The sequence below is a fragment of the Myxine glutinosa genome, chromosome 13, assembly GCF_964187855.1.
Source record: "Myxine glutinosa chromosome 13, kmMyxGlut1.1, whole genome shotgun sequence".
NCBI lineage: Eukaryota > Metazoa > Chordata > Myxini > Myxiniformes > Myxinidae > Myxine > Myxine glutinosa.
The window spans coordinates 4948693-4968049 of record NC_136273.1 but is presented as its reverse complement, the minus strand read 5'-3'; the positions used below and the strand labels follow the sequence as shown (position 1 = coordinate 4968049).

Here is a 19357-nt window from a genome sequence, read left to right as displayed (position 1 = left end):
ATCATCTCGGGATAAATTGATGGAGAAAAAAAAAAATGACTTGGTTTAGCCACCATATTGTTTTAAGGGAAAAGCCTTAAAAACTTACTAAAACCCCATTTTCTCCGAAACGGCTGAACAGATCGAGGCCAAACTTTACATGCATGACTGTATACCCATGACAAACAAAAAGTTGGGGGCTGTGATGTCGTAGGTCACATGGTTTGGGCATAACCCTTTAAAAAGTTTAAAACCTACCTCCTTCCTTATTTTTGATCATATCGAGTGGAAACTTCAAAATTATGTTTCCCATATCGGAATGCTAAAATGACCTTTTGGAATTTGCAATAGGTCACATAGTTTAGCAGCGATAAAGAATTCAATGGCAATTTTAAAAACCTTGTATCTATTGAACCGCTTCATTGATGAACGTTAAACTTTAAATGAATGTAGATGTCGTCAAGTGGAACAAGTGTTTAAAATTTCAACATGATAGGTTGTACGGTCTGGAAGGTAGCAGTTGTTATTGTGTGAAGAAGAATAAATGCTACATTTTATCTTCTCCAGCCAAGTGACTTTTCAATGTAGCTTTAATTATGATGAAAGTGGCGTTGTATGAAAGCAAGGTTGTATTAAAGCGAGGGTGTATCAAAGTGAGGGTGTATCAAAGCATGTCCAATGAAAGCGGTGTTGTATGAAAGCGAGGTTGTAACAAAGCGGGGTTGTATCAAAGCGTGTCCAATGAAAGCAGAGTTGTATGAAAGCGGGGTTGTATGAAAGCGGGAAGGCGGAGGAAACCGGTTATCACTGCCAGCAGTTATAAAGTGGCAGTTCTAGTATATTTTATTTCTTTACATGATCTAAGGCTCAAGGTGGAACACACACCAAGGTGGTTAGATGAGACAAAACACAGACACTGAGCTTGGAGGAAGTGCAGCCACTTCCTGTGTGTCAGTGAAGTCACAATAACAGCGCTGCCTTTCTCACCACACTTTGTCGAACTATGGTGGTTTGTCTATGCTCTTATCCTTTTAAATTCTGAACGTCAGCAAGGAAGCAACAAGTCCCATTTTAAAATTATTTGTTACGACTCTGATGAGGATTGATCCACTGACCTCCCAGACTCGGGACAGCTGCTCTAACCATTACACCTGAGTTACCTGGTTTCGGGTTTTATCCCAAAGCAAACAGTTCATCGCTAAAAAAAAAAAAAATACAAGATCTAGGCTCAAGGAAGAGGTATCAGAGGGTAAAAAGGCAACAAAATGATAGTAGGGAGGTGAGGGAATTAATGAATGAAGGAAGGAAGAGGAAACAGTAACGTGCAAAAGTACGTAGGATTGGGTTAGGTTGGGTTACTGGGGGTAGAAAAGATCATGGGTAGAGATAGGGTGTACTGCCTGTATCTGCTTGTGTCACTTAAAATAAATTGGGATCATGGACAACAAAAATGGACAAAACAAAGGAGAATGTCTCACGTACCGGTATCAATTGTTATAAAGGAGACCACTTTACAGCTAATTGTGCTGCTTGCATTATGAACACTAGGGCATGCCCGTACTATATATATATCTAAAAGTATATCCCCCCCCCTCTATTTACATGCAATGGTTTGGTCCAAAGCGAACGGCTTGCGAGTACGGTGACAATCCCCCCCCTCTATTTACATGAAATGGTTTGGTCCAAAGCGAACGGCTTGCGAGTACGGTGACAATCCCCCCCCTCTATTTACATGAAATGGTTTGGTCCAAAGCGAACGGCTTGCGAGTACGGTGACAATCCCCCCCCCTCTATTTACATGAAATGGTTTGGTCCAAAGCTAACGGCTTGCGCCTTGCGGAGTTTGGTAAAGAAATCGCCATCGCGTGCACAAATGCGCAGGAAAGCGAATGAATCGCAAATTAGTTTTAATTAGTTTTAAAACATAGTTTAACGCCAACATAGCGCCAACATAGTTTGCCGACGGGAAATAAATGAATACGCTCTCAAATGTGCCGTCCGAGGCAGAGTCTGTTCGCCACGTTCGGCACACGTGATAGCTCGCTGCTCTCTGATTGGTTGAATCGTTTTTTGGACATAGCTCGGTAATTACTTCTCCGATTAATATGAAACCTTGAAAAGGCACATCCTCGGGTCCCCAGCAATATACCTGGCAAGTTTAAAGTATATCGGACCCGTGGTTGTCGAGAAACAGCGGTCACAGACAAACAAACACACACACAGACACACACACACACACACACACACACACACACACACACACACACACACACACAGAGAGATTGCTGGAATTATAGATAGATGGTGTTCCTGACAGAGAAATTTCTTCACACAAAAGGCATTGGATACTTCTCTAGCAAGCATTTTGATGCCTTTAGTAGAGGCAGTCATTATTGTCAGAGTACTTCTACAATACTGGTAGAGCTGATTCGGAACGCAGACTTCTTACCGAAAGCAGACACAAGAGCTTAAGGGTTTTCTTTTTTTTTTGTGGGAGGTGAGGAGGCAGTGGTTGGAAAAGAGGGGGCAGTGTGAAAGAGGTCCTTCTCCCCTCCCACCCCTCCCCATTCTTCTTAGCATGCAGGGTATATGCAATTCCATTTTTATCATAAACATAAGAAAAAAGAAAAAAAAACTGGACACATTTTTGCACCTTGTTGTTGAATTCGGCAAGATCTGCAACAGTGCAGGGTTCCTCGAGCGATGGGCATTGCAGGAGATGTTGCATGGTCTGTGGCTCAGTTCCACATTCGCAAGTTGTCGGGCTGGTTGCATATCCCCATTTGTTTTGTGACACCTTTGAACGACCTACACTAGCCCAAAGTCTGTGAAGGCACTTCCTTGTTATCCAGTTGCAATTATCTCCTGGGGGGAGGCTTTCATCAGGTAGAATTCCCATCGCTGGGGGTTGTTTGAGACTGCTGTCTTTCCACAAAGCGATGCGGGCTTCAGATGGGGTTGATTGTAATGAAACGACACTGTTCATGAAGCTCTTCCTTGACTTTAGGCAGCTGTGTGTGGGTGTACGACCATGCAGAGAGTGCCTCTCATCTGATGTTTGACCGAGTCGCTCTTTCTTGCTGGCTACCGTTCTTATATCAGGGGGAGTTATACCCACCAAGATATATAGGCTGTTGGTGTTTGTTCGTTTTGAACAACCTGTGATAGATCGGCAGCTTGTATTCAGAACGGCATCCATCTTCTTAGCATGAGTAGATCTTTCCCATACACGGCAGGCGTATAGCAAAGAGAAAGTGCACTGGTTCTCAATGTTTTCGAGCTTGCTCCCCATCTTGTGTTAGTGAGCTTTATTCAGGATGCTGTTTCATGTGCTCACTTTTGCCTTTGTCTTCTTGATGTGGTTCTTGAAAGTGAGGCATCGGTCATGAGTTGTTCCTAAATAGGAAGGGTGCTCGCAATGCCTCGGTGTTGCTCCACACCAGGTTACTTTAAACTGGCGTGGCTTCACGGTTTCTGAGGTGGAATGCACAAACTTGCGTCTTTGTTGGGTTTGCGCAAAGGTAGTTTTCTTCATAGTAGGCTATTAGTCCCTCCAAGGCCTCAGACAGCGTTTTCTCCAAGGTGATAAAATCAGTGCTTTGGGCAGTGACACACAAGTCATCAGCGTATATAAAACGGTGTGTAACACCGTCTATGGGTTGGTCATTTGTGTAGATGTTGTACAGCAACGGTGCAAGCACGCTTCCCTGAGGAAGACCATTCTTCTGAATACGGAACCTGCTCCGCTTCCCACCTAGTTCAACATTAGAACCGGCGATTCTGAAGCATGCTTTCTAACAGCTCTGCTAAGTGGATATATTTTATCTCTAGGATCTTGCAGAGGAGCCGCCGATGGTTCATTGTATCGTATGCTGCTGACATGTCTACAAAAACAGCGCCTGTTACCATCTTCGATATGTTGTGTGAGGTTGAGCAGTTGGCTTGTTGTTGATTTGCCGGGGCAGAAACCTGCTTGCTCTGGAATGATCTTCTCATCTACAGTTGGTGTTATCCTATTGAGTATCAGGCGTTCAAACAGCTTATAGGTGTGGCAAAGCAGTGGAATTGGCCAAAAACTCTTAGGATCTGAGGGATCTTTTCTGGGCTTTAATAGTGCTATTACATGTGCCTTCTGCCAAATCTTAGGTAGCTTGTGCGTTTCCAGACAGTGGTTAAACAATTGTAGGAGCCATAATTTAGCTGGAAGTGTGTAATCGGTTAGGGCTCTTTTCCAGCCTCGTATATTTATAGGTTGTGGCATCGTGATGCGATTGTCAATACAATTTTCCATGGCTTCCATACTTAACTCTGTCTAAAAACAGCAGGCAATACACCTTCCCAACACAGTCAAGATTCCGTACACACAGACACTATTTCTGTATCCAAGCATTTCCCATTCCACCGATATTCACCACATTTATCCATTTCCTTTATGCTAACATTATGGTAAATGCTAAACATAAACTTCTCTCCCTCACCCATCCACCGCCGACACAATGGCAACAAGGAATTAACGGAAAATATGAGATCTCACGGATTGGTTGAATTATATCCTTTCATCCAATCAGCAATCGCAAATAAAGGTGACACTGCATGCTTTGCGGACGTCACAAATCAAGCCTCAACATGGCCGTTTGGCATTATTTGTGTGGTCCAGGTAGTAATCGAATATTCACCAAGGCACATTGCCACCCCCGACGAAATGCAGATCGACGAAATGCAGTTTGGATTTATGCCAGGAAGAGGAACGACAGACGCGCTTTTCATTGTGAGGCAGTTGCAGGAGAAGTACATGGAAAAGAGGAAGAAGTTGTTTTTGGGGTTTGTTGATCTGGAGAAAGCATTCGATAGGGTTCCACGCAAAGTATTGACATGGGCATTGAGGAAGTTAGGAGTGGAGGAATGGTTGATCAGAGTAGTGATGGCAATGTACAAAAGAGCGCGCACAGCTGTAAGGATGAAGGACGGGAACAGTGGTGAGTTTGAGGTGAAGGTGGGAGTGCATCAGGGGTCCGTACTAAGTCCACTACTATTTGTAGCTGTGATGGAGGTGCTGGCTCAGAACGTAAAGGAGGGTTTACCGTGGGAGTTGTTGTATGCAGATGATCTGGTGTTGATTGCGGAAAGTATGGATGGACTGAAGGAAAAGATGAACAAGTGGAAGGAATGTATGGAGACAAAAGGTCTGAAGGTGAATATCGGAAAGACAAAGGTGATGGCAAGTGGTAAAGCATGTGGTGAGGTGGAAAGAACTGCGAAGTGGCCGTGTGCTGTGTGCAGGAAGGGCGTCGGAGTGAACTCCATTCAATGTACAATGTGCGCTGAGTGGGTTCATCAAAAATGTAGTGGTCTGAGGGTCATTTACCAGTGTGGCAGCTACATTCAAATGTAAGGTGTGCACAGAGGGAGCTGCACATGGAGGAAATGTTGAGTTGGATCTTGGAGACGGCGTGAAGCTGGAAGGTGTGAAAACATTTTGCTACCTCGGAGACATGCTGAATGGAGAAGGTGGATCAGACTCGGCAACGGTTGCTCGAGTGAGATGTGCATGGAAGAAGTTTCGGGAACTGAGTGGCGTGCTGATGAGGAGGGAAGTGTCGCTGAAGCTGAAGGGAAAGGTGTATGCTGCATGTGTGAGAAGTGTTATGATTTATGGGAGCGAGACATGGGTAATGAATGTAGAGCAGCAACGAAGGCTGGAAAGGGTGGAAATGCGAATGGTTCGATGGATGTGCGGAGTATCGTTGAGAGAGAGGAAGACAAATGATGAATTGCGAAAGATGATGGGAATATTGCCTGTGATTGATGCTGTGAAGAGGAACAGGTTGAGATGGTTTGGTCATGTGTTGAGGAAGGATGGAAGTGACTGGTTGAGAAGAGTGATGGAAATGAATGTAGAAGGAAGTAGAGGACAGGGAAGACCGAGAAAGACTTGGCTAAAGATGGTGGAAGAAGAAATGCGGGCAAGGGGGTTAACAAGGAGAGATGCAGAAAATAGGGCAAAATGGAGAAGATTGTCATGGGGACCGCAAGGCTAACCCCCACTCTAGCAGGGAAAATGGCCTTTAAATGCATGTTGTTGTTGTTGCACATTGCCACCCCCGAAAAGTTTTTTCCACGAATCTTGAAAACGACAGACATTCAAGAAAATGCAGAAATCCTCGTATGTGTACAAGTCTTTCACATCCATAACGTGTATAGAAAGGAGTTCAACATAGTGGTGGAAGGGATTACTGGAACACTCACTTTATTGTGCAGACGAAGGTCAATTCCATGTTCTTACAAGAGTCGTAAAAAAGGATTGTCAAAACCAATAGGCATTACCTGAATTTCAAAATAAAAAGCATTAAAAACCTTTTTTTATAAACCACATAAAAGCAAGACACGTTAACTACGAAGAGTCAGTTATCGTTCATCTGTGACCGACATCTCCATACCTACTCAATGGGCAATAAACCGGAATTGACACCGAGGAAGAAATCTGCAATTGGTATTTTGTGTGAAAAGGGACTTTGTACAGGACAAATGGCATCAAAAATGAAATCTTACCGGTAATCGTGGCTTGACTCCTGAAGGTGCACAAGGAAACTGGCAATTTGAAATGACAAAACGATGGAAGGGAAGGGGAGGGGGAAAGATGGGTTCTACAAGTTCAAAATATCAGATGTTGAGGGGCCGTTAGCTCAACAAGAGATAAGCACAATCAAACAATCTGAAGCAGTCCTGAAATTACAATTATGGAGTGACTGAGTGGCTGTATTGTCAGGAATCGCCATGCAGACATCTCTCCATGTAAATAGGTCTTGAAGAAGCTGTACATGACCAAATAAATGAGTATGGTAGGACTAAAATGGAATATGCTGATTGGACAGGAAGTCACTTAAATTTGAAGGCAAGTTGAAGCCCAACAAAGCTCTGAGGTTGTTCAATCCCACTTTCCTCCATGGCATCACGCAAGCAGTACACTCCCATCTCACACATCATGTCATTCCCCATCTGTCCCCATTATTTCTACCTCTATTAACCCTACGTCACCGAGCCCAACCCTCTTACTTACTTACTTACACTTTACTGTGTTTCTCCCCTCCCACCCCCTTTCCTGTACATTTATTCCCTCGCTTACTGTGTCCAGCTTACCCATTGTACGTTCCTAGTTTTATCGTTTTTTGTTTTTTTACGCTTGGCCGTTGCTGGGAGAGCCTTGTCAGTCCATTGTTGCCTCGGTCACCTCACCCTTCCATCCTGTCTAGAACGAGGCTCAGACAAGTAATTCAGCTCGGTGATTTGCTGGTGAATTCCATCATGACTGAAATGGAGTACCATCAGATATTTGCGTGGCGCGATGTTGTGAGGATGGATGTGTGTCACCTTTACCTTTTTACTCAATGAAAGCTTGGGAATAGATCCATCACTTTGGGAATGCATCAATCAATCACTCCACTTTGCAGAGACCAAACTGCATTTTCAACATCATCATTACTCCAAGTGAATCTGAAGTTGCTTTAACATGTTTTTTTAAATCATATCAACGTACATTTCTAAGAATTGGAAACGCACAAGACAATACGACTATTTTTGCATCATTACATCATGATGAACCACAGAAATTGGAAGTTTTGGGCTTGCTGGTGTTCTTGGACCATGCTTCCATGCCAAATTTTAGTTAAAAAATAATCTTTGGTCAAGCACTTCCTGAGAAGACCTTTCAAAAAAACTTTTGTTTTTTTTCAAAATAAGAGAGACCTTTCAAAAAACTTTTTTTTAAGCTGCATTGTTGACCGTGACCCTCCTTCAAATTGTAATCTCTATTTGAACTAGAGAGATAAATGAGATTTCAGAAAGCTTAGAAGTTGTACTTTCAGATGAAAGCATTAAAACACATTTGGGCAACAAACCTTTGGCCTGATCCCACTTCCCCTTCAGGCATGATGATTCTTCAATTGAAAAGTGTGGAAGGCATAATGTTTCAGTTATCCCTTGCACAATTCATTTCAATCTATCAAGACATCCTCATAAAATGGGTTTCTTTTGCTTTAAAACTTCAATCCACCAACCATCGAACCCCCCCCCCCACCGCCCCACACTCACTCCACTCCTTTCTAGTAACACTTGCTCCTCCTTCACTACCCTACACCAAGAAGATTAGTGGTTTATTGAGGCAGGACCCAATCACCAGTGAGCAAGTAGGTGAGTCGGGAAGAGACTGGGATGCTGTGATATTATCAGTCAGTAAGTCTGTGTGAGATAGACACTGATAGAGGACAGAGACACAAATGATAAACAGTGAAAAAATGACAGAGAGAGAGCAATTATGTGGTGTTGAGATACACCAAGGAGCTGACACAGAGCGAACAAGAAAGGCCAAGTGTAAGTGAGTGAGTGAGTGAGTGATCAAGACACCAAGACCCCGAGCGAGCGGCCGAGAAAGTGGCCCAGCGAGCGGCCAAAAGTGAGGCCAAGAGGCAGTGTTAGTAACAGGGTTTATTCAAACAAAATGCAAGCTCGCCAAGAAATGGAAATGCACGAGACAATGTAGTAAACACGCTTGGTTTGAGTGAAAGACAAATACAGAAAGACAGAAACAGTGGCCATTCTCAGCTTTCTTTGATCATTAGCTCATGATATAAGTGAGGTGGGGGAGCTTGAGAAAGACAGAAAATGATGCCAATATTTAAAATTAGCAAAAATAATGAAAATAAAAGGAAGAGGCCAGGAGTCCCTGGGTGAATGGAAGTGAGAATAAAAATGACGAGATTATTCACAGTTAAAAATGAAAAAAGAAACAAAGAACCAAGTGAGGAAACAAGAAGTTAAAAGAAATGAGGTTTTTGGGAAGGAGCGGAAGAGATGGGAAACAAATGAGAAGGGAGGGTTCGAAAGAGAAAATAAAAAGCGATAAAAGAAAATAAAAAGCGATAAAAGAAAATAAAAAGGGATAAATAACCCAAAACAAACAATAATGACGATGATGAAAGCAGATTGTGGATTGTAGATGATGATATGATAAAGAAATGAAAGGGTTAAGCTTGAGGTAGAGTCAAAGCAAAGGAATCAGACAAGGGAAGCAATGTTGAGCATGAATGAAAATTTAAAAAAAAAAAAAAACCTGTCCATTATTATGACCTTGAAGTAATATGTTTGATATCAAGCATAAGACTATACTGTATAAATCTGTCTCCACAACAAGCGCCACACAACAAGCTTCTGGTCGCAATGGCAAAGTGCAAGCTTGCAATGCTTTAAGCCGCCATGCCAAGGTCATGGGGGCATCGTGCATGTGCTTAAAGGTTAATATCTGAGTGCTGAAGCTTCAGTAACAATTATCATTTCCTAAAAATGGGTATACAATATACATAACCCAAAACTCCATAAACTAAAAAAGTAAATATTTCACACATCAAATATAATATCCATGAAAAAAAAAAAACTAAATATGATGGTTATGGTGAAAGGTTGAAAAGTTGGGGGATACTCAAAGTGAGAAGAAAAAAAGTAAAAGGAGGCAGGGGGAGGAGGAGGAGAAGGGAGGTACTGGGAGACTATTTTAGTGACACGAGTGAGAAGGATAACAGTAACATAAAAGGTCACCTACTCACACTTGCCAATTAATACTGATAGTTCCGAGGATTAAGGGCAAAATATTGAGGCTCGTTTTGAAGAGCTTAACAAGAAAAGGGTGGATCAGGGGTGAACAATGCAGGAAAATAACCTTGAAGGTTTTTTGGGGGGTTGGGGGAGTGGGGAAAGGGAGGACAGATGTGAAAGCCTCACAGAAACTCTTCACCGATGCTGGAGAGTCTCGCGGAGATGCACAGCTGCTACCGGAGAGCTTTGCGGATAAGCTTGGCCATTTCTGGGAGAGCCTTGTGGAGAAGCTTGGTTGTTGCCAGTAGGAAACGTTTTGAGATTGTTGGAAGAGCCAGCACTTGCGGAGAGAGTATGGCAATTGTTTCGTTGGAAGAGCATTGGCGGAAAAGTTTGGCAGTTATTGGGAGAGCTTGGCAGAAAAGTTTTGCAGTTATTGGGAGAGCTTGGCGTTAAAGTTTGGCGGTTATTGGGAGAGCTTGGTGGAAAAGTTTGGTGGTTATTGGGAGAGCTTGGCGGAAAGGTTTGGCGGTTATTGGGAGAGCTTGGCGGAAAAGTTTGGTGGTTATTGGGAGAGCTTCGCAGAAACGTTTGCTGGCTATTGGGAGAGCTTAGCAGAAACGTTTGGCGGTTATTGGGAGAGCTTGGCAGAAACGTTTGGCGTTTATTGGGAGAGCTTGGTGGAAAAGTTTGGTGGTTATTGGGAGAGCTTGGCGGAAAGGTTTGGCGGTTATTGGGAGAGCTTGGTGGAAAAGTTTGGTTGTTATTGGGAGAGCTCGGCAGAAACGTTTGGCGGTTTTTGGGAGAGCTTGGCAGAAACGTTTGGCGGTTATTGGGATTGCTTGGCAGAAACGTTTGTTGGTTATTGAGAGAGCTTCGCAGAAACGTTTGCTGGCTATTGGGAGAGCTTGGCAGAAACGTTTGGCGGTTATTGGGAGAGCTTTGCAGAAACGTTTGGCGGTTATTGGGAGAACTTGGCGGAAAAGTTTGGCGGTTATTGGGATTGCTTGGCGGAAAAGTTTGGCGGTTATTGGGAGAGCTTTGCAGAAACGTTTGGCGGTTATTGGGAGAGCTTGGCAGAAACGTTTGGCGGTTATTGGGATTGCTTGGCAGAAACGTTTGTTGGTTATTGAGAGAGCTTCGCAGAAACGTTTGCTGGCTATTGGGAGAGCTTGGCAGAAACGTTTGCTGGCTATTGGGAGAGCTTGGCAGAAACGTTTGGCGGTTATTGGGAGAGCCTTGCAGAAATGTTTGCTGGTTATTGGGAGAGCTTCGCAGAAACGTTTGCTGGCTATTGGGAGAGCTTAGCAGAAACGTTTGGCGGTTATTGGGAGAGCTTGGCAGAAACGTTTGGCGTTTATTGGGAGAACTTGGCGGAAAGTTTGGTGGTTATTGGGAGAGCTTGGTGGAAAAGTTTGGTGGTTATTGGGAGAGCTAGGTGGAAAGGTTTGGTGATTATTGAGATATTTTGGTGCAAATGTTTTTGGATTGGTGGGAAAGCTTAGAAGAAAAGCTTTGCAATTGTTTGGAAAGGCTGGCATAAAGGTTATGATTTGATGGAAAAGGCTGGGGGAAGGGATGTATGGGCGGAAAGGTATAAGGTGTGGAAGCAATAGCTTGAGTGGTTGTGGCGAGGTAAAAAGAGCATCGCAAAAAGGGGTGCAGTAGAGAGAATAACAGTTGAAAGGCAGAAGTTCAAGAAGTGGAGATTTGGTGGGGTGGGGGGGAGCAGAAAAGTTTCAGTCATAGAAATGAGAGTGGGGGTGGGGGGGTGTAGAATAACAAATTAAAAAAAATGGGAGGGGGGAAAGAGGGGGGGGGAACAAAACTGACATCATAAACAAAAAATATATAACAGAGTAGAGAAAGTTGCAGAAGAGTGAAAGTCATAGAAATGAGAGGAAAGTTTGAAGTGAGAGCAGCAATCAGATAATATTGGGGAGGAACTGTTGTACTTGTCTTTTAAGCAGGTGTACAAATTGATTACCTATCATTGGACGCCAACATGGGCACGGTCACTGAACAGCAAATGACAATGAAACGAATCAAATTGTCGGGTCTGGGGAAGGTTAGGAGAGGAGAAAATGAAAGTGAAATGGTTGAGTAAATTTTTGAAGAAATGGTGAATCATTAGGGGGTCGATGACCAGAACTAGGGATGATACATACTGCGATCTGAAGTTACCAGTCTCTGGTAAGGATGCATCCGTGCATCATGGCGACGCTTTGAACTAACAGCACCTAAAGTTAGGTCAGTATTTGGAGAAGGGAAGGAAAAACACAAAACCATGGCATTAGGATTATCTCTCGTCAAACAAAGAATTGGAAAAATTCCCAAGTTTGTCACAGAAAACAATCTTCAAGGGTATGGGGGTAGGGGGAGGGGTGGGGAAGAGGGAGGGTGGGAGTGGCTGTATTGGTGAAATGATGACCGAAAAAGCAACAAACCATGGATTTGGGCGCTCGGGTCCATAGAGTATTCGATGAACTGTGGTGCTGGAGCAAATGTGTATGGGTAATCATATGTGTATATGAGGCTGCCGTCAGGAGCGGCGGCAGATACAAAATGGCCTAGCGGAGGTTGTGGAGGAGGCGGCCCAGCTGTGATTGGCCGCACAATGGGGAAACAAAGACCCGCAGATGGGTGCGCTGCAGGAGTTCCTGGACGCAATGGAGCAGCCGCCAGGAGGCCTGCGGCTGAGACCGCTTGATGAGCTAGTGCCGGATGAGGGGCATGTAGCGGTGGAGCCATTGTTGGAGGGGTGGCCATAAGCCTGGGACCGACACTAAGTGGAATTGTCATATGTGGTGCTGCGAAGAAAAGATGAAAGGAAACGAGAGGTAATAGTTGCGAGTAGCTCTTCAGCAAGACCCAAGCAAAAAAAAATTATTCATAATAAAGGATTATATAATTTGCAATGCAGACTACGTTAAGGCCCACTTGCCTGGACAATCAGCAAAGCACACATCCTCACCCATGCATTTGGTTGCACAAACGAATGAGGAACATTTAATAAGTAACATTCAAAATGCTCAAAGCATTTTTAATTGGATGAAGATAACTTAATTTTGGTTTGTCCTTGAATATTCACTCTTTACATGTACACACTTGCTCATTGCATTTTACCACAAATCAGACAAAGATCAACAATTCTCTTTCTAGGTGATCATTTCAGATACTGAAAAAAATGGCACACCAAGGCTATTTTACCAAAAATGGTAAAATTGGAAGAGCGTGGGTGGGATTAATAAAAAGGAAAGGCATAGAATATTTAGGGGGTGGGGGTGGTAGAGAAAAATGCTTCGAGCACTTGTACAACAATGCTATTTTTCACTTGTTCTAGCAACACACTAATTTGTCGTTTGCATTGTTGCAGTCGCCATACTGTTCCGCTTTCCCGGTTCAAATCCAGTAAGTCGTGTCAAAACAATCGCAGCTGTCACCCGCGTCAAAGACTTCCTGTCGGCTCCGCGTCTGACGACCGCTCTGAAAAATGATATCGGGTTGCAGGTCTTCAATCTGTGGGAAGCGAATCCTTCCAACATGTTCATGTAAATTGTTGAGCTCTCCGTGTCCTCCACAAAGAAAAACGGGACCCACCAAGCGGTCATGGAGAAGATCACACCGCACATTGACCTTTGGACTGTCGTGAATGTGTTCAATTACCACGTGGGGGTTTTTCAGACCCCCAGGTCCTCACATTGTGCTGGTTGACCTTCCCCGATACAGGAAACAAGCTTAGTCTGGGAACATGACCTTTTTCAGGTAATCTTCATCATCCTCGATGCGACTGAGCACTCCCAAGGCAAATGCCATGTGTTTTGGTCCATCATTTGGTTTGAGTTCCTGCAGAATCTGCACTTTATAGGCAAAAAGCTTCAGTTTTTTATGCAAAATCCCATGTACAGTGGTGGTTGGTAGTCCCAGTTCTCTGGATGCTCATGGGATTGATTTTCCGGGACTTTGTTGAAATGATTAATGTACTCTTTCAACATCTGCTGCACTTGTACTTGGTCGACCGGTACTTTTGTTTCTGACAACTTTGTCTCCTTAAACCTCATGTAACACTCTCCGATACTAGTCCGCGATAGAGATTCCTTCCATACCTTGTACGGAAATTACGCTGAACTTGGGTGTCGAATCCCGTCTCGATGAACCATTCGACGCATTGAGCGTTCTCCTGTGGAGTCGCCATTATATTTTACATTAAACCACCAGACCTGATAAAGAAAACAAAGAGTATGGTTGGATCTTTGTGCTACTAAATATATTAACAACCAAAGTTGTCCGGGCCTTTTTGGAACACCCTGTATAACCAGGGATAGTTATATTTATCGCTCAGTCTATAGTTCATTGCAATGGTAATCTATCCAATCTATATAACCAGGGTTATTTGTATTTATGGGTGAGCCTATAAGGCCATTGCAATTGGAATTGATCAGAGCTATGTAACCAGGCAGCGTTCGAAATAAGCGGTGGCCCAGGTGCCAGATGGCACCAAAAACTCCGTCGGGCCACAAAAATGTGGTCCGAGGTGGCCCGTGTGGCCGCTTATCAAAATCTTCGAAAAAATATTTGATTTTTTTTTGGTATACAGAGTCAAGGCTCATACAAGAGCGAACACGAGAACAGGCACAGACCCATGAAACACACAATAAAGGGAGCGGGAGACAAGAGGGGGAGAGAGAAGAAAACATACACAACAACAGTAGTGTGCTTCTCTTCTCTTGTATGGGCAGGATTCGAACCTGCAGCCCTTTATTTTCTAGGCTATCACCATAACCACTTAGCCATGACAGCTGAACCATAACAGGAGTTTTGGAAACGGATCAGCAGAGCCAGCATAGCCGAATGGGAATCATTTACGGAAGAGGTTTTTGCGCATTAAAACTGATAACAATCATGTCGAGTCTCTTCAGGCAATAATGGCATTGCCTTTCTATGGCTGGTACACACGGGTAAGTGTGTGGTATAGACTGGGGGTCGCCACTCCTCTCCGTCCCAACACCAGCCTGGTGTTGGCTTAGTGGTTAGGGTGCCGGCTTGGGATCCTAGGATCCTGGGTTTGAATCCCGGTCGATCGCTGAATTAACGCCAGGGGGTTGACTCAGCCTGTCATCCTTCCGAGGTCGGCAAATTGAGTACCAGCTTGCTGGGATGAATGATCCCGGTGTGTACCCCGGTTTAGAATAGGTACACCGTATCCCTGCGCATCGTAGGAGGTGACCAAGGGTTGGCGTCAGGAAGGGCATCCGGCCATAAAAACATCGCCTCAAACAGGGAACCATGACTGTCATGGGGCCCGCAAGGCTAACCCCTGCTCTAGCGGGGAAAATGGCCTGAAAACGATCATTCATTCATTCATTGGGGAATTCACCCTCTTCCGCCCATGCTGTTGGAGTCGACTGGACTCTCATCCACCAGATGTGCAGAGCCATCTGCCATTTAAACCGCATGGCTGCGGACCGTTACCCTGGTAAGGAGGGCTGACAGGTATTACACCTTGCCCACAGGTAACCTAGTAATGCAAGGCAGGGGCATCCATCTCCCTGAGGTATCAGGGACCACCCGCATACCCATTAAACTGATGGTAGAGCCAATGATACGAGTCAACCAAAAGTGTGTGGCAGTACGCGTCCTCCGGGCATCAACAGCTCACAAGGCAAGTATAACATGGAATCGGCCTTACAAAGACAGATCAAGGAAGAGCAAATGATATGAATGGCAAACTAACCAATCAGCTAGCTCATTAAGTGTTAATTTTGTCCGACGACAAATATCAAATATTGGGGCATATTTGAAGGTTTTGGAAGGGAAGGAACCAAAAGGATTCCTTTTCAAGGGTTTGAGCTCAAAATAAACGATAACAATATTTAGAGGGTTTTGGTGAGTTTGAGGGTCTGTGCGAACTCTGGAAATAAAAAAAGAAAAATTATGTTTCGTTGTCATTATTTGACCCTTTATTCCATGATCTACTATAAATGGATGAGGGGTGGTGTGTGTGTGTGTGTGTGTGTGTATGTGTTACTTTTTGTGTCTATTAATCAATTGCATACTTTTGAAATGTACCTTTTAACCCTTTGGACTGCTGACTGCTGACTGCTGACTGCTGAGACCCCTTCGACCTTTGAAGACCCCAAAAGACCCAAAGGTCCCTGAGGAACCAAAAGACCCCGAGGACCCAAAACACTCCGAGGACACTAACCCTACTAATCTGTCTGTCTGTCTGTCTCTCATGTCAATCTCCTTTCTCTAACCCCATTAATGGTATGTACTGTACATTTATTGTACACCTTTTAATCCTTCATTTTAAGGGTTATGACAACACCAGAGGAAATGTCAATGCACAAAGCGCCGTTTCCAAGGATGCGGTAAGATTACCGGGTCGTGAGCCATCACGGTATGTGCCATTGAGAATGGCCAATTCCATCAGCTGCATCTTCTTCAGCATATCCTCCCCCTCACCCTGGGACAGGAATAAAAGCACCAAGTAATAACCAACTGATATTGATTATTTTATCCATTTTAACAAAGTTGTATTATTATATTATCAGTTATCTCCTCTCCCTGTCAAGGATGGAGTGCCCCCAAGGCAAGGATGGAGTGCCCCCAAGGCTGTGTTCAGGGCCCAGTCCTATTCCCAATCCTCATTAACGATCTCTCTGACTCAGAAAATCCTCATCTCTTTGTTGAGGACTCCAACCTTTGCCATGACAGCCCTCATCTCCAAGTTGGCCTCCAAAGCCAATTGCCACCTGGCCATCCTCCATCGTGCAAAGTACCTTCTTGGCAAATGGGAACCCTTATCCACCTACAAGGCCTTCATCTGCAGGTCGATGGTGTACGGCTCTCCCATCTGGGCTACCGCCCCTGCCTCGCACCTTGCTCAGTTTGACGCTGTCAAGATCATTGGAATGTCTCATGCTGAAGCTGAGTCAATGAGCCTATCATTTTCACATCACACACAGGTTGGTAGTTTCTCTGTCTTCTACCACCTCCTTTCTGATATCACACCCTTTGCTGTTTTCCTGCTTCATCCACTCATTCATCCACTCACTTCATCCACTTCCCGGTGTGTACACTGGTTAGAATAGGTACACCGTATCCCTGCGTGTCGTAAGAGGCGACAAAGAGGGTTAGCGTCAGGAAGGGCATCCGGCCATAAAAACATTGCCTCAAAAAGAGAACCATGACAATTACAACTACATATGGGCAGGGTACAGCCTGAAGTGGAGATCGGTTTCTGAGGTTTGGGACATGGAATGTAGGGACAATGACAGGGAGATCAGGAGAAGTGGTGGAAGTATTGGTCAGAAGAAGAGTGGACATATGTTGTGTGCGAGACGAGACGGAAGGGAAGTGGTGTGAGAATGGTGAAGGGTAGGCAGGGACAGAAATACAAGTTTGTGTGGCAAGGGTGCCTGGAGGGCGTGAATGGTGTTGGTGTCCTGTTTTCTGAGGAGTTTGTAGACAGTGTGGTGAGTGTGACTAGAGTGAGTGATAGGTTGATGGTGAAAATGATGATTGGAAAGCTCTTGGTGGACGTCATCTCGGGATATGCTCCGCAGGTTGGTCGGAGCGATGAAGAGAAGGACAAGTTCTGGTGTGCGATAGAGAAGCTGATGGAAAACGTGAAAGATGAGGAAGTTGTTGTGGTAGGAGGAGACCTAAATGGACATGTGGGAAGAAGTATGGATGGTTTTGAGGGAGTTCATGGGGGTTACGGATATGGTGTGAGAAATGGAGAAGGTGAAAGGATTTTGGAGTTTGCTGATGGAGCTGATTTGTTGATTTGTAATACTCAGTTCCAGAAAGGGGATAATAAGCTTGTTACATACACGTCAGGTGCGTCGACGGCAACCGTTGACTACCTGATGGTGCGTAGGCGAGATAGGGGGCACCTCCGGGACACAAAGGTGATCCCGGGGGAGGAGGCTGTTTCACAGCACCACTTGGTTGTCTGTGACATAAGGGTGAAAGGTGCGAGGAGAGCTCGGCGGGTGAAGTACCAACCGAGAATGAAGGTGTGGAGGTTGAAAGAGGTTTAAAGAGGCATTAAAAGAGAGGCTGAGTAGGGTAGAGGATGATGTGGTTGAGCTTGAACGTGGTTGGATGTCAATGAAAGCTAGTCTGTTGGGAGCCGTTGGTGAGGTATGTGGATGGACAAAAGGACCACCGAGGCACTCGGAAACATGGTGGTGGGATGATGAAGTTGGAAAGTGGATTGACGAGAAGAGGAAGAAGTTCAAGGAGTGGCAGAAGGCGAAGGGTACGGGAGCAGAAAAAGCAGAGCATGAAAGTTATAAGGCAGCCAAGAAGGCTGCAAAGAAAGAGGTAGCAAAGGCGCAGGAGGCATGTAGGAAAATGTTCGGAGAACGCTTGGATTCGGAAGAGGGTCAGAGAGCGGTATTCAGGATTGCAAAGCAGATAGCGAAAGAGAGGTGTGATGTGATGGGGGTGAGTTGCTTGAAGGATGAAGTGGGACAAATCGTTGTGGACCCAGATGGAATAAAAGGAAGATGGAAAAGATATATGGAAATGCTGTCGAATACAGAGAATGAATGGGATGGCAACATAGAGAGTAACCCAGTTTTAGGACTGGCAGAGAAGATAACTGAGAAGGAAGCTGAGGAAGCGACAAAAGCAATGAAGAGTAGAAAAGCGGGAGGGCTGACGGGAGTTGTGGGAGATATGTTGAAGGCAGCAGGAAGTTGGGGTGTGAAGAGAATGACAGAGATCTGTAATCTGGTTGGTGAAAGAAGGCCGCATTCCAGTGGATTGGGAACTGAGTACCCTCGTCCCTCTATACAAGGGGAAAGGTGACCCTCTGGAGTGTGGCTCGTACCAAGCGATAAAGGTATTGGAGCATGGAATGAAGGTATTGGAAAGGGTGTTGGAGAGGAGGATAAGGAAGAAGGTGAAGATCGACGAAATGCAGTTTGGATTTATGCCAGGAAGAGGAATTGACAGACGAGCTCTTTATTGTGAGGCAGTTGCAGGAGAAGTACATGGAGAAGAGGAAGAAGTTGTTTCTTGGGTTTGTTGATCTGGAGAAAGCATTCGATAGGGTTCCACGCAAAGTATTGACATGGGCATTGAGGAAGTTAGGAGTGGAGGAATGGTTGATCAGAGTCGTGATGGCAATGTACAAAAGAGCGCGCACAGCTGTAAGGACGAAGGACGGGAACAGTGGTGAGTTTGAGGTGAAGGTGGGAGTGCATCAGGGGTCGGTACTAAGCCCACTACTATTTGTAGCTGTGATGGAGGTGCTGGCTCAGAACGTAAAGGAGGGTTTACCATGGGAGTTGTTGTATGCAGATGATCTGGTGTTGATTGCGGAAAGTATGGATGGACTGAAGGAAAAGATGAACAAGTGGAAGGAATGTATGGAGACAAAAGGTCTGCAAAGGTGAATATAGGAAAGACGAAGGTGATGGTAAGTGGTAAAGCATGTGGTGAGGTGGAAAGAACTGGGAAGTGGCCCTGTGCTGTGTGCAGGAAGGGTGTCGGAGTGAACTCCATTCAGTGCACAATGTGCGCTGAGTGGGTTCATCAAAAATGTAGTGGTCTGAGAGGGTCATTAACCAGTGTGGCAGCTACATTAAAATGTAAGGTGTGCACAGAGGGAGCTGCAGATGGAGGAAATGTTGAGTTGGATCTTGGAGACGGCGTGAAGCTGGAAGGTGTGAAAACATTTTGCTACCTCGGAGACATGCTGAATGGAGAAGGTGGATCAGACTCGGCATCGGTTGCAAGAGGGAGATGTGCATGGAAGACGTTTCGGGAACTGAGT

General features: G+C 44.8%; 1 protein-coding gene across 4 annotated transcripts in view; it reads right to left on the bottom strand.

Moving 5' to 3' along the window:
- Positions 1-6200: 6200 nt before the first annotated feature.
- LOC137438526 (KH domain-containing RNA-binding protein QKI) overlaps positions 6201-19357 on the bottom strand; it is a 30581-nt gene continuing 17424 nt past the window's right edge. Inside the window, exons 6-11 of one of the 4 annotated variants that reach the window (XR_013621143.1) lie at positions 15946-16030; positions 12012-12374; positions 11733-11804; positions 11552-11623; positions 6529-6567; positions 6201-6303 (exon numbers count right to left, since the gene is read on the bottom strand). Coding sequence is in view for 3 of the 4 variants with exons in the window: in XM_068133644.2 (XP_067989745.2) it covers positions 6392-6567; positions 11733-11804; positions 12012-12374; positions 15946-16030 (696 nt within the window). In the remaining variant the exon portion in view is untranslated. Of the gene's footprint in view, positions 6568-11034; positions 11624-11732; positions 11805-12011; positions 12375-15945; positions 16031-19357 lie in introns of those variants that run through there. The other 3 variants (XM_078766960.1, XM_068133644.2, XM_068133646.2) reach the window with 3 other exon arrangements.